Consider the following 19,489-nt stretch of genomic DNA (forward strand, 5'->3'; position numbering starts at 1 on the left):
AATTATGTTCCCTTTCCATTTCTCTGTACATAATTCTTTGGAAAATGCTTGCTCATATAGACTAGTTAGCCAATTCATGTCAAAAGGAAGCAAATGTTAAGTGCAATTTACTACTGAATCAGGAGAGGGAGTCTAAGAACTCTGAAAATCACATTCAGGGGGTGGAGTTATTGCCTTTGGCTGCTCCACCCTCACTTTGTGTCAGCAGGTAGAAAGTGCTTGTAGTCCTAGGGGAGGGAAGCCAAGAGCACAAGCTACAAACTACTTTTGCCTTCCAGGAGCTAAGCCAGTTGTGATTTTCGGGAAAGAAGACTTTTTCAAGAGCTCTGCAGAACTTTTCAAGTTCACTTCATCCCACTGGGCCGTTTTGCCTTTGAAGAATGATTGCATTGTGTTTTTCATGCAGTCTTCTGATGGATATCTGCTGTTTCAAGCAACTGCCATCCTGCGTACTGTTTAGATATGCCTACTATGTTTGCTGAAAGAAGGAGCGACTACTCAAATTCAAAAGGAGTTTCCAGAAATTTTCCTGGATTTTTAGCAAGATTTTTAAGTTGTTTTTGGAAACTAGATTTCAGCCACGCCTGACTCACAAGCCTTCAGCCGAGAGTCAATTTTTCTTTCTGATTCAGACTCTGGAATTTCACATTTACCTGTATAAAGAGTTTCTGTGAGTTTTCCCTACTTCCCTTTCCTTACCTGAAATTTGTAGGTAAGATTCAGAATACATTTTGATAATTTAAATATTTTGTCCAAGATTTTTCAAAAAGCTGCTGGGTTTTTTTTCTCATGGATTTTTAGAGGCACAACTATGTAACAGGTTTGCATACCCATTTAAATTTATTTTTTCTTTCTCTGATCAGTTTAACTGATAAATTTCTGCAGCTTTTCTAAAGCTTTAATAACAAGCATGTTTTTTGTTTAATTGTGTTAATTTGCATTTAACTTCTAAAAGGAAACACATTCTGAGATTTGCACAGCTATGAAATAAAACACAGGTGTATCTGTAGTTGTTTTTCCTGTTTTTTTAGCTTCCAAGTTCTGGAAAACATCTGAGAAATGCCTTTTTTATTTCATAAATTTGGGGAGCTACGGACTATATTTTCTGTATTAAAAATGACAAACCGCTGGAAAATTCCAACTTAAAAATTTTTAATTCAACAAAGTGAGTAAGGCATTGGAGGAGGCATTGGAGGCATGCAAATATGAATAAAAGATCAAACAGATGACAATGAGTAAGAAAAACCAGGTTTGCATTCAAATTCCTAAATGCAAGTACATGCATGGTTACTCTGTGCTTTAATGTGTGGCATAAATAGAAGCAAAAGACAAAAGTAGTTGGCATTAACAGAGAAAAGAATATATGAAAAAAGCAATTCACTTTTCAGGAGTCATCAGATGACCTTAGCAGCCCTTGTTATCAGGTTTGGTCCTGTTTGCCATCCTAGGATCTAAAAGCCTGAAAGGATTTGAGAAGCTGATATTGTCTTCCATGGGGAACTGTCTAAAATCAGGTATAGCAGAATTCCTAGAAGAAACCAAGTGCTCTTCATACCATATGCTATTCATACCCCATTGGTTTTTCTCACCATGTCTGAATTTATCTGGAGGAGGAGGAGGAGGAGGAAGACCTGATCTGGGGTTCTTATAATCTTGTGAAGCTCAAGGATTTTACAAACACGTGGCATGAAGAAACTTTGAGAAAAGGGGGAGAGGAAAGCCTGGAAGAAGCTCCAGGTAACTACCCTTTGCTTCTTGTTTGCCCCATTGACTGCAGTTGCAGAGGGCTATAATCCTCAACAATTTTACCAGTTGTTGGAACCTGCTGGTGGGGTGAGGACACATTCCTGAGCAGTATGTGTGGCCAGAGCACACTGCTGCAGCTGGGAGCATGAGTGTTGGCCCCCAGCTACAGCTGGCAGTCCTCTGGCCTTGGCTGCTAATGGCTATGCTGCAGATACGACTAGGCTACTCGGGACTGGCACTGGTGGCAGCAATGGAAGCCGAGCGGACTTTGGCCCAGAAGGCAATAATTCGGGTAATTCCTTTCAAACTGGAACCCCTCACACTGGAAGGAGTCTTTGCTAGCATTGCAGAGATCACCCCTGCTGAAGGCAAACTGTTGCAGGTAAGCAAATCTTTATTCTGTTGCACTTGTTCACTCCCATGCAAGATCTGCTGGCCACAGTGGTGTTTTATTTTGCTTTGTAACTGAAACCATCAAGTAGAACTGCCCACCTTATAGCTTCACAAAGCTTTCCTCATTGTATCCCTTTTTATAGCTATTCTTCAGCTAAGCAAACACAAATGAATGGGCAGGTGCACATTGTTGTTCCCAGGAACATTTTAATTTTATTCTGTATGAATGAAATACAAAGGCATGAACTATCAGAGGCACTCTCATTGGACCCATGATTTTGGTTTTACGCTTTTATGCTTATTTTACATAAAAAAATCTGTTCACTTGGTTCCTTTTAACCATAAGGAATATATCAAATTGGATATTTCCACATGTTACTGATCTTACCATGCCTTTCAGAAAGTGCTTCAAGTGACAACCAAGTCTCTTCTTTCCCACAATGACTCAGGGATGTCAGTCTCTTACTTTGATCAGAGAGATATGCTTGGAGGAACCTTCCATAGTTTGAGCAAGAAGAACCAAATGGAAAGACTGAATGAACTTCTCTGTTGTAAAGTTCAGTCTATTGTGATGAAGTGCAGTTGCTGGCCTGACTTCATGTGCCATCTTGTCTTGCAACCTGTGACTCACCTTGCAGGGTCCTCACATGACTTGAATTCATTGTTCATAAGCAGAATGGTGCAAATTTCAAGCAATGTCATATTATACAAAATGCAGATAATTAAGTAGCTGATGCCTTCCAGTAGAGTGAAATTCAGGGTGAAATTAAAATAGCAAGGATGTTGGAACTGTTGATTAGAATGAATCAATCAGTTTCAGGATACTCTGCAGGGGGATGGAGAGAGAAAAGAACTTGAAGGTGTTATTAGGGATTAATGAATGGTCAGAGTACGTTGTATCAAGACACTGCAACTGTTCTGGTTGGTTTCTCCTGTGAAGTTAATTCAAATTACAAGGCAAACATACATTGCATACTACTTTTGTATCTTATCGTTTAGGAGCCCACTGATAGCTCATCCAGTTTGCAAGCAAACGATCCCCAATCATGTTCCTGATATATCCATTTCAAATGATCTCAATTGGAACTGAAAAAAGATTCCCCACCTGAGAAAGCTCCAGTAGAAAAAACTGGGGACATCCTCTGACTACATAAGGCAACTCTGTTCATACGAACATGTGTCTTTTTTGAAATAGACATAATTTAATGACAAGATTTCTTCCTAGGATGACAAATTTATGAACTACATGCTAACAAAACCTATTAAATGTATGTGAGTAACAAGGAAGGAATAATCTCTGCCTTAGATCTTGTAATCTGCTACCACCGCATAAAACAGGCTCATGTGCTATTTTTGAAAATATAATCATAGTGTGTGTCAGGAAAAGTAGTCTTTCATATTTGCAATGTACATTGTGGCCTCAAGCTGCCAGTGATGTCTACAATGTAAGTCCTGATTCTAAATCCTTTTCTAGATAATTCTGAGCAAATCACAATCATTCTGTTCCCAAAGTGTATGAATTAGAAACACACTGTAACAGATCTTAAAATAGAACTTCTCCAAAAAGCAAAAGTCAGAATAAGGTATATTTTCTTGTGCATGCCATTTCAAATTTTAAAGGGCTTAAGTCAAAAAATTAATAGAGATGACATTTTCTGACCCCTTCAGTGCTGTACAATTATAATTATTCATGATTTTATATCATACTTTCCTACCCAATCTCTTCCCAAGAGTTCCATATGCTATTATTGTAAATAGTATTTTTTTTCTTTTATCTCTATAACAAACCTGTGAGGAAAGTTAGCTTGAAATGGTGACCAGCTTGAGGTCATTTAAAATTACAACACTTCATAGTAATAGCAGTATCTTCTGTGTGCACAGCAATTTACAGAGTGGAAGAGGACAGTCCCTGCTTAACCAAGGCATGCAGCATACCCAAATAGAAAAACAAAAGAAGTAGAGGAAGTGACATAATACGGAATGTTTCAAAATGCATTTTTTTAGGTTTAATTACAGGGTTAGGTTACAGTAAGATACAAAAAGGAGAAAATTTTATTAACTTTTTAAGTCCATATTGAGAATGCTTTAGTTTGTGATGTAATACTGTAATAGAAAGTGGAAGGAATTTCATATACCTATAGATCAGCATCCTTAACTCAGCCGGTTAAAGTCTGTCCATTTGCTACAGTCTGCTCCACCTAATTGTAAGGCAATCTGAATCTGTTTTCTGGGAAGTACATGGGCCATATTCAATGCTCTGATCAGTTTAGATGTATCTATGGCCTCAAATTTGTATAGTTTACCATGAATAATTCTAAAAAAATATCATGACTATTGTTTAACATGTCTTCAGAGCAGTTTACAAAAGAAGATAGATTATGCACCAATCCTAAAATTACTAAAAATGACAATGTATTACTAATAAAAAGGGAAACTGCAATGCTTAAAGGAAAAAAAATTGAAAGGCAAAAAAAGTGTTTCAAGTGGGGTTATTTTTGGAGAACTATTGTGCCACAATTGTCAAAATTCTGCTTTATAGGTTGATAGTTGCATTATTCATTTGATCGTAACTCAAGATCATTTTGGACTGCATAAGTGAAAGCAAGTAACTTGAAGAAGAAACAAATAGCTGAACCAGCTGAGCAGTTATTTTGTAGATACAGATTTCCATTTCCAGATGTTTCAAAGCAAACAGCTACTGTTTTTCAGGTTAAGTGAAGTTTCTGAGATGTTTTTTAGGGGTAGCTCCACTGAAAACACTGTCATATTGCATCCTGGACGTTACATGTAAGATTATCCCAGAGTAGAGGGCAATTGATTTGGTGAATGCAGGGGGTGTCCTTTTTGTATCAGAAGAGGAAGATGTTGTTATGCAGGCACTTCTTCTGAGTAACCAAACCCTGGTACAGTTTGAAAACAGACTTGCTGAAGGTGGATAATTTACAACTGCCAGATTGAAGGATTTTATTATATTGACCAGTTGCTTGTGTGGAGAATTAATAGTTTAGCTTGGTGCGAAGGCAAGTGTCAATGTGGTTAAGGAAAAAGAGAGATGTCTGCCATTTCACTGGGCAACTGGCATTAATAGACTATCTCCCAAATCAGATGTTCCTCATGGAAAAGGCAGAAGAGTGGAAGGTGGGAATGGCAAATGCTCAAGTTATGGTGCATTTAGAAACAGAAGGGATCCCAGTAGGTAATCAGCTACTGGAAGTTGAAAGCTCAATAGGGGAGTGAACTGACAATTGAGTAAGGCTACAGGGAAAAGAATAGGGGAAAATATCTCATAGTCTCTAGATCAGTAACGCAATATCTTTGAAATAACACACACACCCCATTTGCTAATCTGGAGACAAAAGAAATATCTGCAGAATGTAATGTGGCCATGAACCTGAGACTTGCTAAGAGTCAGTTATAGAAATGGACTATGGGGCTTATCCATCTTCATGCAATCAACATTCAGATGGTCCCCAGGAGAATCAGTAGCTGACCATTAAAGGAATGAAAGTTCAAGTGTTGCTATCTGTAGAAAGGAGTACAGAGCAGAAAAGGAATTGAGATAAATAAAAGGAACAGCTGAGAGGAAAGAAGCATAAGGGATGGGATAGGGATTTAAACAGGCTAAATTTGAAGCCCAAATTCTCAATGTGAGTTTAAAACAATATGCAGTGTCATTTTAAGTCAGGTTGGTGGTAGTCCCATGTTATAGTAGACTTAGGATAAAAGAGAAGAGAGAAATTCATAAATCATTTTTGATTATACTGTAGATTTGTGCTGCGTCATAGAAGGTGGTATGTCTTGAAACTGGATAAAATTCCATTTCTTCCAATTTTGTATTTTTTAAAAATATATAGCTTGTGTAGCTTTGTATACATGTGTATACATGTGCAGCTTTGAACTGCAAGCTTTTAGCCAGGAATTAACCTGCAGAATTGGAGGTGTGTATCCTGATGCCAAGACAACCCAACTGTGCAATATAAACTGGACACTCAAAAGGCTGGTTTTTAACAGATATAATAATCCGAGAGAGCTTCATCACTATAGCAACAATATAAAATGTTTTGCCATAGTTTTAACCCAATCCTTTTAATTTCGATGTATTCATGCTTTTCTACCTATCTCAGTTTATACTTTCATTTTGTCATTGCCAAGCCTTTCTTTGAACCCCTTCCCTTATCGTTGTAGCTCATAGAATTTGCATTTTCTTTCTGTGCGATTCTTAGCTCGCTCTCTCCTGTTCTTCCCAACGATTTTTTCTGCCTGTTATACTTTTTTGGGGGGGAAGGGGGGGTTTCCTACCCAGCCCTGCTTTTCTCTCTTCATTCTTCAGTTCTGTAGTCAAAGCATACAGAATTGCTACTCTCCCAGCAGTTCATACTCTTCAATAGGCTATGTTGTGCTATACTGTATAACTAGCTAACCACAACAATTTGGAAGGTCTGGCAGTAACTTCATTATATTTCTAGGGAAAGGAAAAACACATCTTTCTATCCCCATCCTGTGCAAGCCACAGATATTTCTATAAAGAGGAAGAATTATAGGTATTTCAAATTCATCTTGCCATTTTGGTGGCAAGAAGTTGATCTGTAGGAATCAAATGGCATAGGCCCGGTTTATAGATAGTATTTAATTACATTTGTCCTAAATTCCCATGGTTGTTTTTATCAATAAGAAACATGCAACAGCATTTACATGCATTAAATATATGGAAGAGGAGTATTACTATGTCCTTGAGTGTGGCAATAGTTTTAAGATGCTTAATACCTAGCTTTCCTCTCATAGTGCTAGCTTGTTTTAAGCTGATGAATAATGTGAGTAAAACAAAGTTTGATCCAAAAATGTACAATGAAGCAGTACAATCCTCATACAGTGCCATCTTAAAGTTTCATATTTGAGAACTTTCTACATCTCCATGTTATAGAATATGCTATGTGTTGAAATTTTTTTATGTAACTATCAAACGGTACAAAGTCACAGAGGAATAATTGAGGCTTTTCTTTAATGTGCAGAAAGATATATTGGTTCTGTAATACATGGGCATCATTTGATATAGTTACTAAGATGCCCCTTGTCCGAAGGATTGGGATTCCTGCTGTCTGATAAGATCACCTATAATTGGCCCAATTCTTCACCCATGGATGGATTGGTTAATGCTATAGTCCCTTGTCTAATTTAGCATGCTTCTAGCTAGAAGGTGGGCTCCCAATATTGTTATTAGGCTGCTAATATATTTCTTAGTGAAAAGGGAAAAAAGGGGTGTTATGAGTGGATGAGGATCACATCTAACTCTCATAAAATTCTGAGAAACATGGTGATTGAACAACAAGAACCTCATCTGGATAGATCTTAAATTCTTGGGAAACAGATGCTGTATTTCAAAAGGTACGAATGAACCTGAATGTTAACTGATGTTAAACAACATCAGGGAGAGACTACCTTACATTGTGGAGTAATTACAGAGCCCCCCAACATCACTTAAAATATTTTTGGGAGTCTCAGGTAGAAATTGCAGTGGACGCACCCAGACACTCCAGTATGGTTGTAAGCCAGTTCTTTGAACAGAGCAATAAAGTAGATCCATTTCCTGAAGTCTAAATCTAGACTGGAAAGGGTCTGCAAATTATTATTTTCATTTAAAATTGGTTTCTTTCTATTCATCGATCTGTCTTGCCCACGAATGGTTAGCCGTGTTTCTTTCAACACGTGGTATAAATATTCATAGGCTTGAGCACCCTTGTCTCATTCTCCCAATCCAGAGCTCTCATTTTGATGGTGATAATCCTTAATTAGCCCATCCCTGATTTGATATATTAGTTGCCATAAATTGAATTGATGATGAAGGTAAATCCTACTGTATGTCTCTAGTGAGGATTTACACTAGAGCCCCTCTAGACTAGAGCGATGAGACACCGTGGCTTTCATATTTGCTATAACTAATAATCTAAAGACATGTGGCAATTAATGCAATGGCATATGCACTATGGTGCAGTGGGGCATTTTCACAATACTAGGACTATTCAGATACTAAGAATTTGGAAGTTTTAAATGAGGTACATACATTTCATTAGAAGTTCTAGTTGCTGCTTTCTGTCATGGATTCTAAGACTCCAGTTAGATGCAGGAATACATAACTGTCATCTTCCAAAGGAAAAGAAGTAACTCCTTTTAAAATACAAATTATGGTATCCAGTTAGCTTATGAAGCTGCCAAATCTCAATTCTTGTTATGATGATCCATTAGAGACATATCTCCAAAGTCTTAGACCCAGTGGATTGTTCTTCCCATCAACCTATTTTTTATATATTTTATATTAATTGTCTTTATGACCCTTGTTTCTTTTCCTTCCTTCACTACTTCCTCACTGTTTCTAACAAACAGCAAACATATTTCCATATTGGAAACTGCCTTAAATATTCCTATATAAAAATGTTCTACTGGGCACTACAAATTGCTATAGTACACCACTGACTCATTAAAAAGGCAGGCTAAGAAAACTGCTATGCTGAGATAAAGTTGACATGTGTCATGTGTAAGATAGATGTCATAGTGCCAAGATGAAGAGCCTATGTAGATCTGGCCCAGATTTTGTATTACAGGTGTGCATGTTTTAAATTAATATAAAGAGAAATGTTCATGACACATATGGCCATCAAAGAGGGCATTTTCTACCTTTGACTTTAGTTTAAAGAAAGGCAAGCTCTTCATATCAAAAGCTGAACTTCTACGGAAACCAATTTGTAGGTTTTTTTTAAAAAAAAATTACTGCCATATATTTTCTATTATTAAAAAAAAGTGTCTAATGTTACAATGGTAGCGGGATCTCATATATAATTTGATATTTGTTGTCTGTGTAATTTCAGTTGAATTTAATATCCTTTGACTGTCCTGGACCCAGTAAGGGTCATAAACTTTTTAATGGGTATCTTTAACTTCCCTTGTCCATTGACTGCATTTCCTTAGTGCTGATATGTGTAATGATTAACCAATAAGTGGGCTTTTGGGCACAAAGTACAATTGATCTGTGGAGCCCTTTGAAATGGATGCTGTGAAGACTGACCCTCCATTCTTATGCTAAGACACATATCTAGATCTGATGTTACATCAAAAGGGTTAACACAGTACAGCTTCAAAAAGCTGCTTTAGCTATACAAACACTGTACAATAGGCGTAGATTGACCAGTGAAATTTATAAGGGAACACAAGAATTCCTCTCTTCCTCCAAGCTTAAATGTATTAAATTCTGAACTAGCCTCCCCAAAATTTGAATTGTGAGATTGAAAAGTTTTATTATATAGCAGATATTTTGCAATAGAAAAGGTGAAAAGGCAAAATAGAAAGGCTACAGCAAATGTTGATTGCGTAGTATTCTGTTTAAAATTTGACAAGACAAACTGTACAGAATCCCACCTTGGAAAAGGTCTTACTGGGAGAAAAATCAGGTGAGAAGTTTTTGAGAAGCATCCCCACATTGACTACAACTCCTCAAATCCTTAGCCATATGGGTTGTCTGAGGAACACTGGATTGGGGAATGCTGATCTAGGATGAGCAGCAAGTGTTAAAAGGACAGCATCACTGCTGCTGCTTCTGAATAAACATGAACAGACATGCACTAATATTCCTCACATTTTTCTTCTCCCCCTAACAATTATTTCTTTAAACATCAGCACAGGGGCTCTAAGTTAGATTTCCATGTTCTTTTGAAGTACTTAAAGGTGCTTCTAAACTAGGTATATATTTGGAATCACAAGATCACTCAGGCGCAGAAAACAGTTACCATTTTAGACAGCTATAAATTGAAATCTCTAGATCCACATTTTTTTTGAGAGGAAGCCCCACTGAGTCTAACAAAAACTCTGCTCCCTTGAAATGTTGGGTTTTAGGGCTGCACTCTAGAGCAGAAAAAAATATGGAGAAAACATAGTGGCATGATACTATAGAGCACCCACCTGAATAAGCATAAACAAAGAGGGAGGACTGGAGCCTTCGTATTTCAATCTAGTAATCTTACCAGATTTCTCTAGTTGATCATTAAATACACATGTAGGCTGATCCTTCAAGGATCTACATATGTTCAGATACTATGGTTGTAGAGTCTCTAAAATGTTCCATTCTGAAGAATTAGAACAATTGCATATACAATACCACCACTGGAGAATGGTAGGATCATTTATGGTTCTACCAGTGGGATTTTTCTGAGTTTCTAGTATGTTGCATAAACCAATGGCATCTGCTTATGCTCAGGCAAATATTAACTATTAATTATTTTCCCCAACCTGATTCTCACTAAATGTGTCTAATTCCCATAATTCTCATCAGCACCAAGTACAGTACATTTAAAGGTCCAAGATAAAAGAGGGCTAGATTAAATTAAAGACCAGGATCTTTTGTAGATTTTATGAATAGCTGCAAACTCATATTTTTCACGGGTCAAATACAGAGCTGGAAATTGAGTGGCCACAAATATCTACAACTTCCAATTGTTTTGAGGAACAACCCCAAAATATAAAAGTATGAAACAATGCTAATACCATGTTGCAAAGAAAAAGCTTATCAGATCCTGGCTCTGTTCATGATGAGATGAAGTTCCTCTGGCTCTGCTTGCTCTCTCCAAGCATTGAATTTTAATCTTGACTTTCAAAACACTGATTAGCCTAAGAACACTTACTGGAAAGATGTGCACAATATAGCTTCATACATTTATAGCTAGTTGCCCCTTCCAATTAAAAAATGGCACTCAGGCAACTGGTTATAAAAAAAATAGCTCTTTTTAGGTCTTACGGAGGCATCTGACTTTGGAACAGGCCTCATGAGCTACTACCGGTATCTTGCACTATATTTGTCTTTAAGGACTGGGACAGAAATGTCTTCAACTCACATAAATGAGCATATATATGTAAGAGACCATAGCAGATGATTAACTATTTTTCTTGCTCGAAAGTATTTTTGTGGGAGACTGAAGCCACTATGGCTTTAAGTCCCACAATTGTTATATATTGACAATGAGTGCTGGCTGGTACATATTCTCCTGCAACCTGAGTTATCACCTGTAACTGATTGTTGGGATGAGGGTCAGCAGAGAAAAGGGAGAATGGAAAAATGTAATCTTTTTGTGAGGTAACATAGTTTTAAGAATTTCCATTAATATTCCTCACTGGCAGCATTCACACAACCTACTTCACCTGGGTACTAATTAACTAATTTTCTGGATTTGCAAATATAATGATCCATAAGTTAATGCAATGAGCTATGTTTTTACAAAATGCTGGGCCACAAAAACCCCTAACCAAGGTTAAAACTAATAAAGCTTGTAATGTTTTACAAATGCTGGCCCTGCCAAGTCATTACTTAACCAGGATAAACATGCTGTGTGAACCCAGCCATGACTTATGTCAGCTTCTGATTTTTCAGATATCAGATGTAAGTACTATGGGCAGATAAGGAAGACCTTTTAGCCCCAGATGGGGCTACAATCTAAAAGAAGCTAATCCTATTCCAGATGTATACCATATCCATATCCCCATCCTCTGTTAATTTTTTTTTTTTAATTTGATTTATATGCCGCCCTTCTCCGGAGACTCAGGGCGGCTTACAATGCGTTAAGCAATAGCCTTCATCCTTTTGTATATTTATACAAAGTCAGCTTATTGCCCCCACAAACTGGGTCCTCATTTCACCTACCTTAGAAAGGATGGAAGGCTGAGTCAACCTTGAGCCTTGGAGATTCGAACCAGCAGAAATTGCAGGCAGCTGTGTTAATAACAGGGTGCGTATACCACTGTACTATCAAGGCTCTTGTGTCAGGAGTAAGTGTCTCAGTGTCAGGAGTAAGTGCACTATCCAGGCTGCATGCAGCTTCACTAGCACAGTGTTCCCCCAAATTATACCAGGCTTCTTGGCCTAGTTGTCTATCTATCTGGGTCACTGTATGAGTGCTAGGGTTTCGGCTAGTTAATTCTAGCAACCTACATATAGGTCAGAGAGCAGATATTGCAACTATTAAACAAAAGCATGAGCAGGGCATTTTATCCAGGTTTGTACTCTTAGTTGATAATATTTTTTCTTCTGGGTATCCAGAAAACATCTCCTTGTCCTTCAGAGTTACTGGTATTCAACCTTTATTATTCCCAAACCAGCAAGGTCAAAAACTTCTTGGAAACTATGGTACTTGAAGTTCCAGAGATCTAGAGAGAGTTCAGTTGAAGATAGTGTGACCTTTTAGCTTAATCTAAGAATGAAAATATATTAGATTTGGTCCAGTCTCAAGGTTACTAATGGAAGCCTGTGCCTCTCTCTCTGCATTGAGTAAGATTTGGGATTAATGCCATAGAATTCCAGAATGAAGACTGTGATTGACATTGTTATAACAATCGTAGATCACAATCCGTGGCAGAGGTCTGTGATGATATTTTACGTTGGAATTCTATGTATAGGGGTAAACTTTCTCACCCTTCTTATAGTAGTAGTAGTAGTAGTAGTAGTAGTAGTAGTATAGCCTTTATTGTCATTGTACATCATATATACAATTAAATTGGTTTAGACTCTCTGGTGCAACCTATAACATTATAGACTTTTAGAGGACATGTGGTTTATCACTTTGGGAAACAGGTTGCTGAATGGGATCCAACAGGATTCTTCCAACTTTCAGATCATCTTATGTCTCAGCACTTATCACTGCAGAGACCACAACTCCATGCCTTGCCTCTTCCAGGGTGTGTGTTGAGCCCTTCTTCCTTCATCAGAGTTGAGGAGACATTCCAATCCCTCCTTTGCCTATAAAACGATTTCTTTTGTCAGTGGGAAATTTTTGCAGGGTGTGATCACTAAGGCAAAATAAAGAGCTCCTTTGAAGTGCAGGAGAGTTACTTAGCAAGCCCCTGGGGGTGAGAATCAAATTCCTCCCTCTCTTAGCAGGACAGGCCTGCCTGAACAAGCTGGGATGCTGGAGGAGCCAGCAAATGGCTCCTAGTGACACGGGATGCGGGAGATCGAAACCTGCCAACAGCAAGCTCCCAGGCTTTCCAGCAGGAGCACATTAACTCAGCCCAGAGTTCCAAGCTGCACACTTGTTTACAGACCTCCCTGCCCACTCAGCTCCTCTCAGGCTTCCCTGCCTGAGCCGAGGCTCCCCATCTGCCAACGTCTTGCTTAAGTTGCTATGAACACTGGAAGTGCTTTATTTAAATGGGGATTCTGAACATAAAGGTGGTAGGGAAACACTACAAAAAGAATGTTGCATCAGTTTATGAGCAGTCATAGTTGCTAAGATTTCTAGCACCATTTAGGTAATGTACTGTATCAAAATTCCATTACAATGGTGCTAATTGATCTGGGGCACAATGATTGAATTATGTCTCTCTGGCTGGCTACTCTAATTATTTGCTCTCTACAGCAGATGGGTAGGGCTACAACCCATGGCTTGTTGGGGAACTCTGAAAAATGAAATCCAACCCACCTGAAGGGTAACAGATTAAAAAAAAGCTGCTGTGCCTGGATGGGGGGGGGGAGTGAGCCCTTCAAAGCACATTGGCTTTCTCAAGCCTGCATTTATAGAGGCTGGAGTGCAGCCAAAAGCAGTCTGCCCCTTCAGAAGTAGTGGGAGCAAAGAGCCTTGGGGGAAAATATTACAGCACTCAGCATGACAGTCCTAGTGTACCTCTGCTACTACAACCACAGTTAAAAAAATACCACCCCCTGAAATGATCTGTAACAAAATAAGGTCTTTTCAGAAAGACACAGCTACCTGGTTATGTGCTTTGGGAATACAGGTAGTCCTCACAATTGAGTTAAAATTTCTATTGCTATGCCAGTTGTTAGGTGAACTTTGCCACATTTTATGACCTTTCTTGCCATGGTTGTTAAGTGAGTCACTGCAGTTGTTTAAGGAAAACGGTTGTTAAGTTAATGTGACTTCCCCATTGACTTTGCTTGCCAGAAGCACACAAAAGGTGATCACATGACCTTGGGATGCTGCAACCGTCATAAACATGAGTCAGTTGCCAAGCATCTGAATTTTTATCACATGACCATGGGGATGCTGCAACCGTTCTAAGTGTGAAAAATGGTCAGTCACATTTTTCAGTGCTGTTGTAACTTTGAACAGACACTAAATGAACTGTTATAAATTGAGGACTATCTATATCTTGAAAAGATCTGGAATGTTAATTGATGCAGGTCATTAATGAACTGGTGATCCAAAACCAAAAAGAGAAAGAGCAACTCTGAGATGATGAACTTTTCTGTTACTACTGAGCAATGACCATAAATTTCCCATTATGTAACATTTTGAGACGGTTTAATTAGCTTTAAAAAATATAATGCTTCTGGTTTCTTTTACCCAAAAAATGATATATTACAATGAGGAATATGTATTTCCTTTATACTGAAGGAAAGACATTCTGTATATGCTCCAAGAATCTCAGTCTTGATTCATACTATCTAGGGCTCAAATTGACAGGCTATGTTCGTCAACTAAGCCAACAAGTTCTTTGAAAACATAATACATTGGAGAAAAGTGAGGTGACACCCAAAATACCACAAAACTACTCTCATCTATCTTGAGCTTGGTGGTTTTAATACAAATGTCTTTCAAACTCATTCAGTCTCTGAAATGGAGATAATACTGGCCTGACTGATTGGGTTTTCCCCCAGCCACTAGATCACACTAGTTCTCATAACTCATTAATAATCGTTGAACTTCGTTTTTTATTAAGCTAATTTGGGTCAATGCAGGGGCAAAAGAACTTATCAGTTGCATTTGACAGGCTGAGCCACAGAGTGGTTGAATTGGTTTCCCCCCCCCCAACCCATCTAATGGTGGCTTAAAAACCACGGTTTATGACTGAGTGAATTCTCTACATCCAACCAGTTCTGATTTATTTCACAATTATGGCCACTGATAAATTGCCATTTAAGTCAGTACTTGTGCCACAGGTCACCTAAATAGGAAAAAAAAAAAGCTCTCAACCATGAGCCATAATTGTTATAAGTTGCCCTATTTAATAAAAGGCACAGCTTGAGAGATACTCTTATGAAAAGCACCCTCAGATAACCCGGGGTGACAATAATCCCGAAATACTGAGGGGGGGGGTTGCATTAACGTGCTGGCCATAGGCGTCTCTCCTGTTGCCCCCTCAGGAAATAGCCCGGCCACAATGAGCGGCCAAGAGACACCCATTCAACTCGACCGTCGCCTGCAGATGCGGGGCCGGCAGTTTAAACACTGCATTTACTTTGCCCAGGGAGCTGAGGTGAGGGGGTGGCTCTTAGGCCCTGTGCCCACCCTGGGGCTTTTTCCGTGTCTACCAAGCCTGACTCTCCCTGTTTTCTTCTCCCTTTGAGTCGCCGCCGCGAGCCAGCCAAATCCCCCTCCCCGCCTCCCCGGGGCCGAGACCGTGATTCTTGTTTGGGCCTCGGGAACAAGAGTGCCAACCAAAGGCTCCGCCTGGAGTGTCGGCAACTCTCTGAGGTGTGTTGGAAGAACTCCAGGCGAGCATCGAAAGGGTTGTTTAATAATATCTGACGGGCGCGGAAGAATTCGGGCAGGCGGCCAAGATACACACGGCCTGTAATAGTTAACTCGATCTGTAAACAGTTCAAACGGCACTGGGGAGGCCACCGGCTCTTACATTAGCGGCCCGCCTTTCATCTCGCCGCGCCACAGGCAGCCTCGCAGGCCCTGTTGGCCGCTCCCGCTGGCTGTGGCGAGAGTTGGAGACGAGGGCCTGCAGGCAAGCCGCAAGGGACACGGGCAGGCCCGGCCAGCCCAGACAAAGGGCCTCGTTGCGAAGGGCTGACCTTCAAACCTACCGCGCTGGAGCGAACTGAGGAGGTTTCCTTTGCTCCGCACGTGGTGGAAATCCACGAGAGCCGCCGCCGACAGCGCGTCTTTCGTGGCCGCTTTCTCAGCCCTCTTCTGTTCGCCCGGCCCGGACGGCTCGATTGAGCCTCTGGCTTTCAAGGCCAGCGGGGTGGAGCGGGCTTCTCGAGCCTAGCGCCCCCTCGATGGTTGTGTTCACACGACATGCTTTAAAAGGTTAGATACAAACGCGCCCTGCTGTGTTTCCGCAGCTCGCTAATCCTGGTTATGCTGCATCCAGGTTTGGTGAGTTGTGGGAGCCCAGAACGTTTGCTCGGTTTGTGGTGCAATCTACTGGGGAAGCACAGAAAATGGATTTTATTCCGCATCCAGGCTAAGCACGCTGGATGAATTGGGACAGCGCCTCGATGGAAATCCTGAAAGTTTCAGTCCTAAAACATCTGGAAATTAGGATGGGGAAATCTTCAGTATATGATAGATCGCCCATACTGTATTTCACCAGTAAAGTCAAGGGCAAGCTTGCAATATACTAAGCTGACCAGGTGGAAGACCAGCTATTTGCAGGTCTTCCACCTGGTCAGATTAATTTCCCCTTCTCCACTAGATATGTTCTGTTCCAGTCTCCAGTTATGGAGAAATCACACATGCTTTTCCAGGGAATTTCTGTCCTTCCCTTTCTGCTTTCTTGTCTTCTGATAGCTTTCTATTGCAGTCACTTATTTTTTTTAAAAAAAAACCCTAACCTCCTACCCTGCCTTCCAGTAATGTACAAATCAGGAGGGTGTTTGTTTTTCTCATTAAATATAGGCTACAAAGTCTCATTGTCCCACAGTAGGTTATTAGGAGTTCAAAATACACCTTGGCAACAGTGAGGGCACAAAAACGGAGGTCTCTGTGGCATATAGTTCCCTAGTTCCCTGATAATAACCTTGTACATCAGCAATGGATGTGCAATTAGGGCAGGATTCTAGATTAGTAATCTAGGGTCTGCTTAGTTAAATCAGATTATTAAATTCAGAATCCAATTTTATCTATAGTGTATGTATGCCATGGCATTGGTGCTGAAAGAAAAGAGGCATTTCCCTCTGCATTCTGAGAGTTAATGTCCACATGTGTGTTGTATATTAAAATAACTGCAAGCAAAAGATAAAAGAATCTATAGCCTTCCAGATTTTTCTGAATTACTAGTAGCCTAACCTGCATGGTAGATGGTGAAGAATTCTAGTTGTAATTCAACAGCATCTGCAGGACCATAGGTCCCTCAACTCTAAATAGCCACAGTCTCTCTAAAAATTTGAATAGAATTACATGCGCAGTGATGAAGATTTCTGGAAATGCAGCAGCAAAGAGGTTGCAATTTTTGGTTTATTAAGGCTAGTGAACCATACCATGATGGCTAGGAGATGAAGAACCATATCTTTGAGATGCAGCACTCCTTCCTTTGATCCATCAGATATATTGTTGGCCCCACACAGAGAAGCTGCTGTGTAAAACAGGCGTGCCAGCTTTCTTTTAACCAGTGTGTATAAGGGGGGGGGGAGAGATGCTATCAGCCTTTCAATGAAATTCTCCCTTGATCCTTTGCCAAAGCTGGCAGCAGGTGTGAGCTCACCTTTGGTCTATCACAACAGATGCAACAGCGCAGATGGCCATTCTTTCCTCAGAAGAACAGGCATTACATTAGCCATAAACTCTTCCCCTGACCAGCTGAATAAGGGTTGACGCCAGTTGACAGAACAACCAACTCCAGTAGATGGCCATTTTTTGTTGTTTAATTGCCCCTTATCATCCAATTGCAAAGGTTTTCTTAAAGTAATTTCACTTTACTTGAAGTTGACTGATCAATTACTCCTTTTATTTTTATTTTTTAAACTAAGTTTTGTGATTGGAACATTCTACTCCCATTCCCATCCCAGCCATTAGACAGGGCTATTTTTATGTAGCCCATACCCTTTGGAAGCAACCAAATGGTATTGGAGATAGAGCAACTTCCCAATAACATACTCTCTCTTTCTCTCTCTGGCTAGATTCTAAGCAATTCCTCCATTTGATGTCCACAATGGTAACAGCCCACAATGGCCCTGTGGAGAAACTTGCCAGTTCATAACAATCTGAGTACAAGTGAAATAGCTACCATACTTCAAAAAGCTTTGTAGAACTGAAAACAGGACCAAAAAGGTGGAAAAGGGTGTATCCTTATACTGTATGGTTCCTAAATCAATCTGACCAGCCACTGAATGACTTGGAATGCTGGTGAACATTGCTTTGATTCAGCAAGGCTCTCTTATGTTTTTTATGGAACAGTCTTCCATTAAAATTCCAAAAGGAAATTCTTGTGAATGAAAGTAAATTATTTTTCTTACACTTATATACATGTATGTTGTATTTATAAGTGTTGGTGTGATTCAAGATCGCATGAGCAAAGCTTCAGGGCATTTTGAATTCAAAGGTAACACCTCTCTGTGTTTATGGAGCAATTGTAATCTTGCAAGAATAATCCTTCTTGCTGCCAGCTTTCTATTCTAAACAGGAATGGTTCCTTCTTTCAGTCCTGTTTGTTTTCCTTAGAATTCTTGACAAATTAATTATGAAGGTATCTTTAAAAGTGGGACTTGCTAAATGAAAGCTAAGATTTAAACCAAGACAAATGATCTAGATCAGAGGTCTTAAACTTGGCAGCTTTAAGACTTGTGGACTTCAACTCCCAAAATTCTCCAGCGAGAATTCTGGGAGTTGAAGACCACAAGTCTTAAAGCTGCCAAGTTTGAAGACCTCTGATCTAGAGACAGTGTCTTTGCAAGTGATTAATTCATATCCAATTTTAGCCAGGATCTTTGCTAGATAATTTTTAACTGGGCTAAGAAGCAAACTAACTAGTGATGCAATGAAAGAAGAAAAGTCCCATGCATTCCTGGAAACCTACTATATTAACAAATAATGCAGCAACATTTGTGTAGTGGTGGCAGCTACTAAAAGATCTTCAAGGGTGACTGTAGGTAGAGCACAGGGTATCTATTTTTTTTTTAACCTCTTGATCAAATACCTGACTGTGCTCTGCAGAGTACCTTGTAATCTATGCTCAATGGGTGTACTGAGTCAACAGATCCTCAGAATTCCCAACAAACATGATAACTGAGCTGTAATGCAAGCTTATCTGGATAGATTGTGAATTATGATAGGTTATGAGTTAGGTCATCCAGAAGATATTTTAACATTTTTTCTTAAGTTTGTGTCTAAGAAATGGAAGAATGGCTAAGCTCAATGATAATGAAAAAGTGCAAACGTTTGTCTGAAACAGACAAAAGTTTACTGTAGCACTTTACCCTGTATCTGAGTTGCACATCAAGTGTTGATCTACAGTCCTTCCTCAATAATGCAGTGTCCATCTTCTGTATTACAATATAAACCAATTACATTATATCACCATCATTATATTATACTAGCATTATATTACAATACAAAAAAAAGATGTTGGGACTGGAAAGCGTGTAGAGAAGAGCAACAAAAATGATAAAGGGTTTGGAGGCTAAATT

General features: G+C 39.4%; 1 protein-coding gene and 2 long non-coding RNA genes across 3 annotated transcripts in view; 1 reads left to right on the plus strand and 2 right to left on the minus strand.

Annotated features, from left to right (window-relative positions):
* Window positions 1-198: 198 nt before the first annotated feature.
* RNF43 (ring finger protein 43) overlaps window positions 199-19,489 on the plus strand; it is a 50,560-nt gene continuing 31,269 nt past the window's right edge. Inside the window, exon 1 of the mRNA XM_034421001.3 lies at window positions 199-2,128. Within this exon, the coding sequence (XP_034276892.1) occupies window positions 1,892-2,128 (237 nt within the window). The 5' untranslated portion in view covers window positions 199-1,891. The remainder of the gene's footprint in view (window positions 2,129-19,489) is intronic.
* On the minus strand, window positions 2,323-8,301 carry LOC148116978 (uncharacterized). Its single transcript, XR_015732944.1, has 2 exons — window positions 8,198-8,301; window positions 2,323-2,965 (listed from the first exon to the last, which is right to left on the minus strand). It is a non-coding gene; the product is annotated as an uncharacterized LOC148116978 (long non-coding RNA).
* Window positions 12,616-16,129, minus strand: LOC117667556 (uncharacterized). The gene is made up of 2 exons (XR_004592065.3): window positions 15,947-16,129; window positions 12,616-12,910 (listed from the first exon to the last, which is right to left on the minus strand). It is a non-coding gene; the product is annotated as an uncharacterized LOC117667556 (long non-coding RNA).

This window comes from Pantherophis guttatus, chromosome 1 (assembly GCF_059756535.1).
Source record: "Pantherophis guttatus breed Tessera chromosome 1, ASM5975653v1, whole genome shotgun sequence".
Classification (NCBI taxonomy): domain Eukaryota; kingdom Metazoa; phylum Chordata; class Lepidosauria; order Squamata; family Colubridae; genus Pantherophis; species Pantherophis guttatus.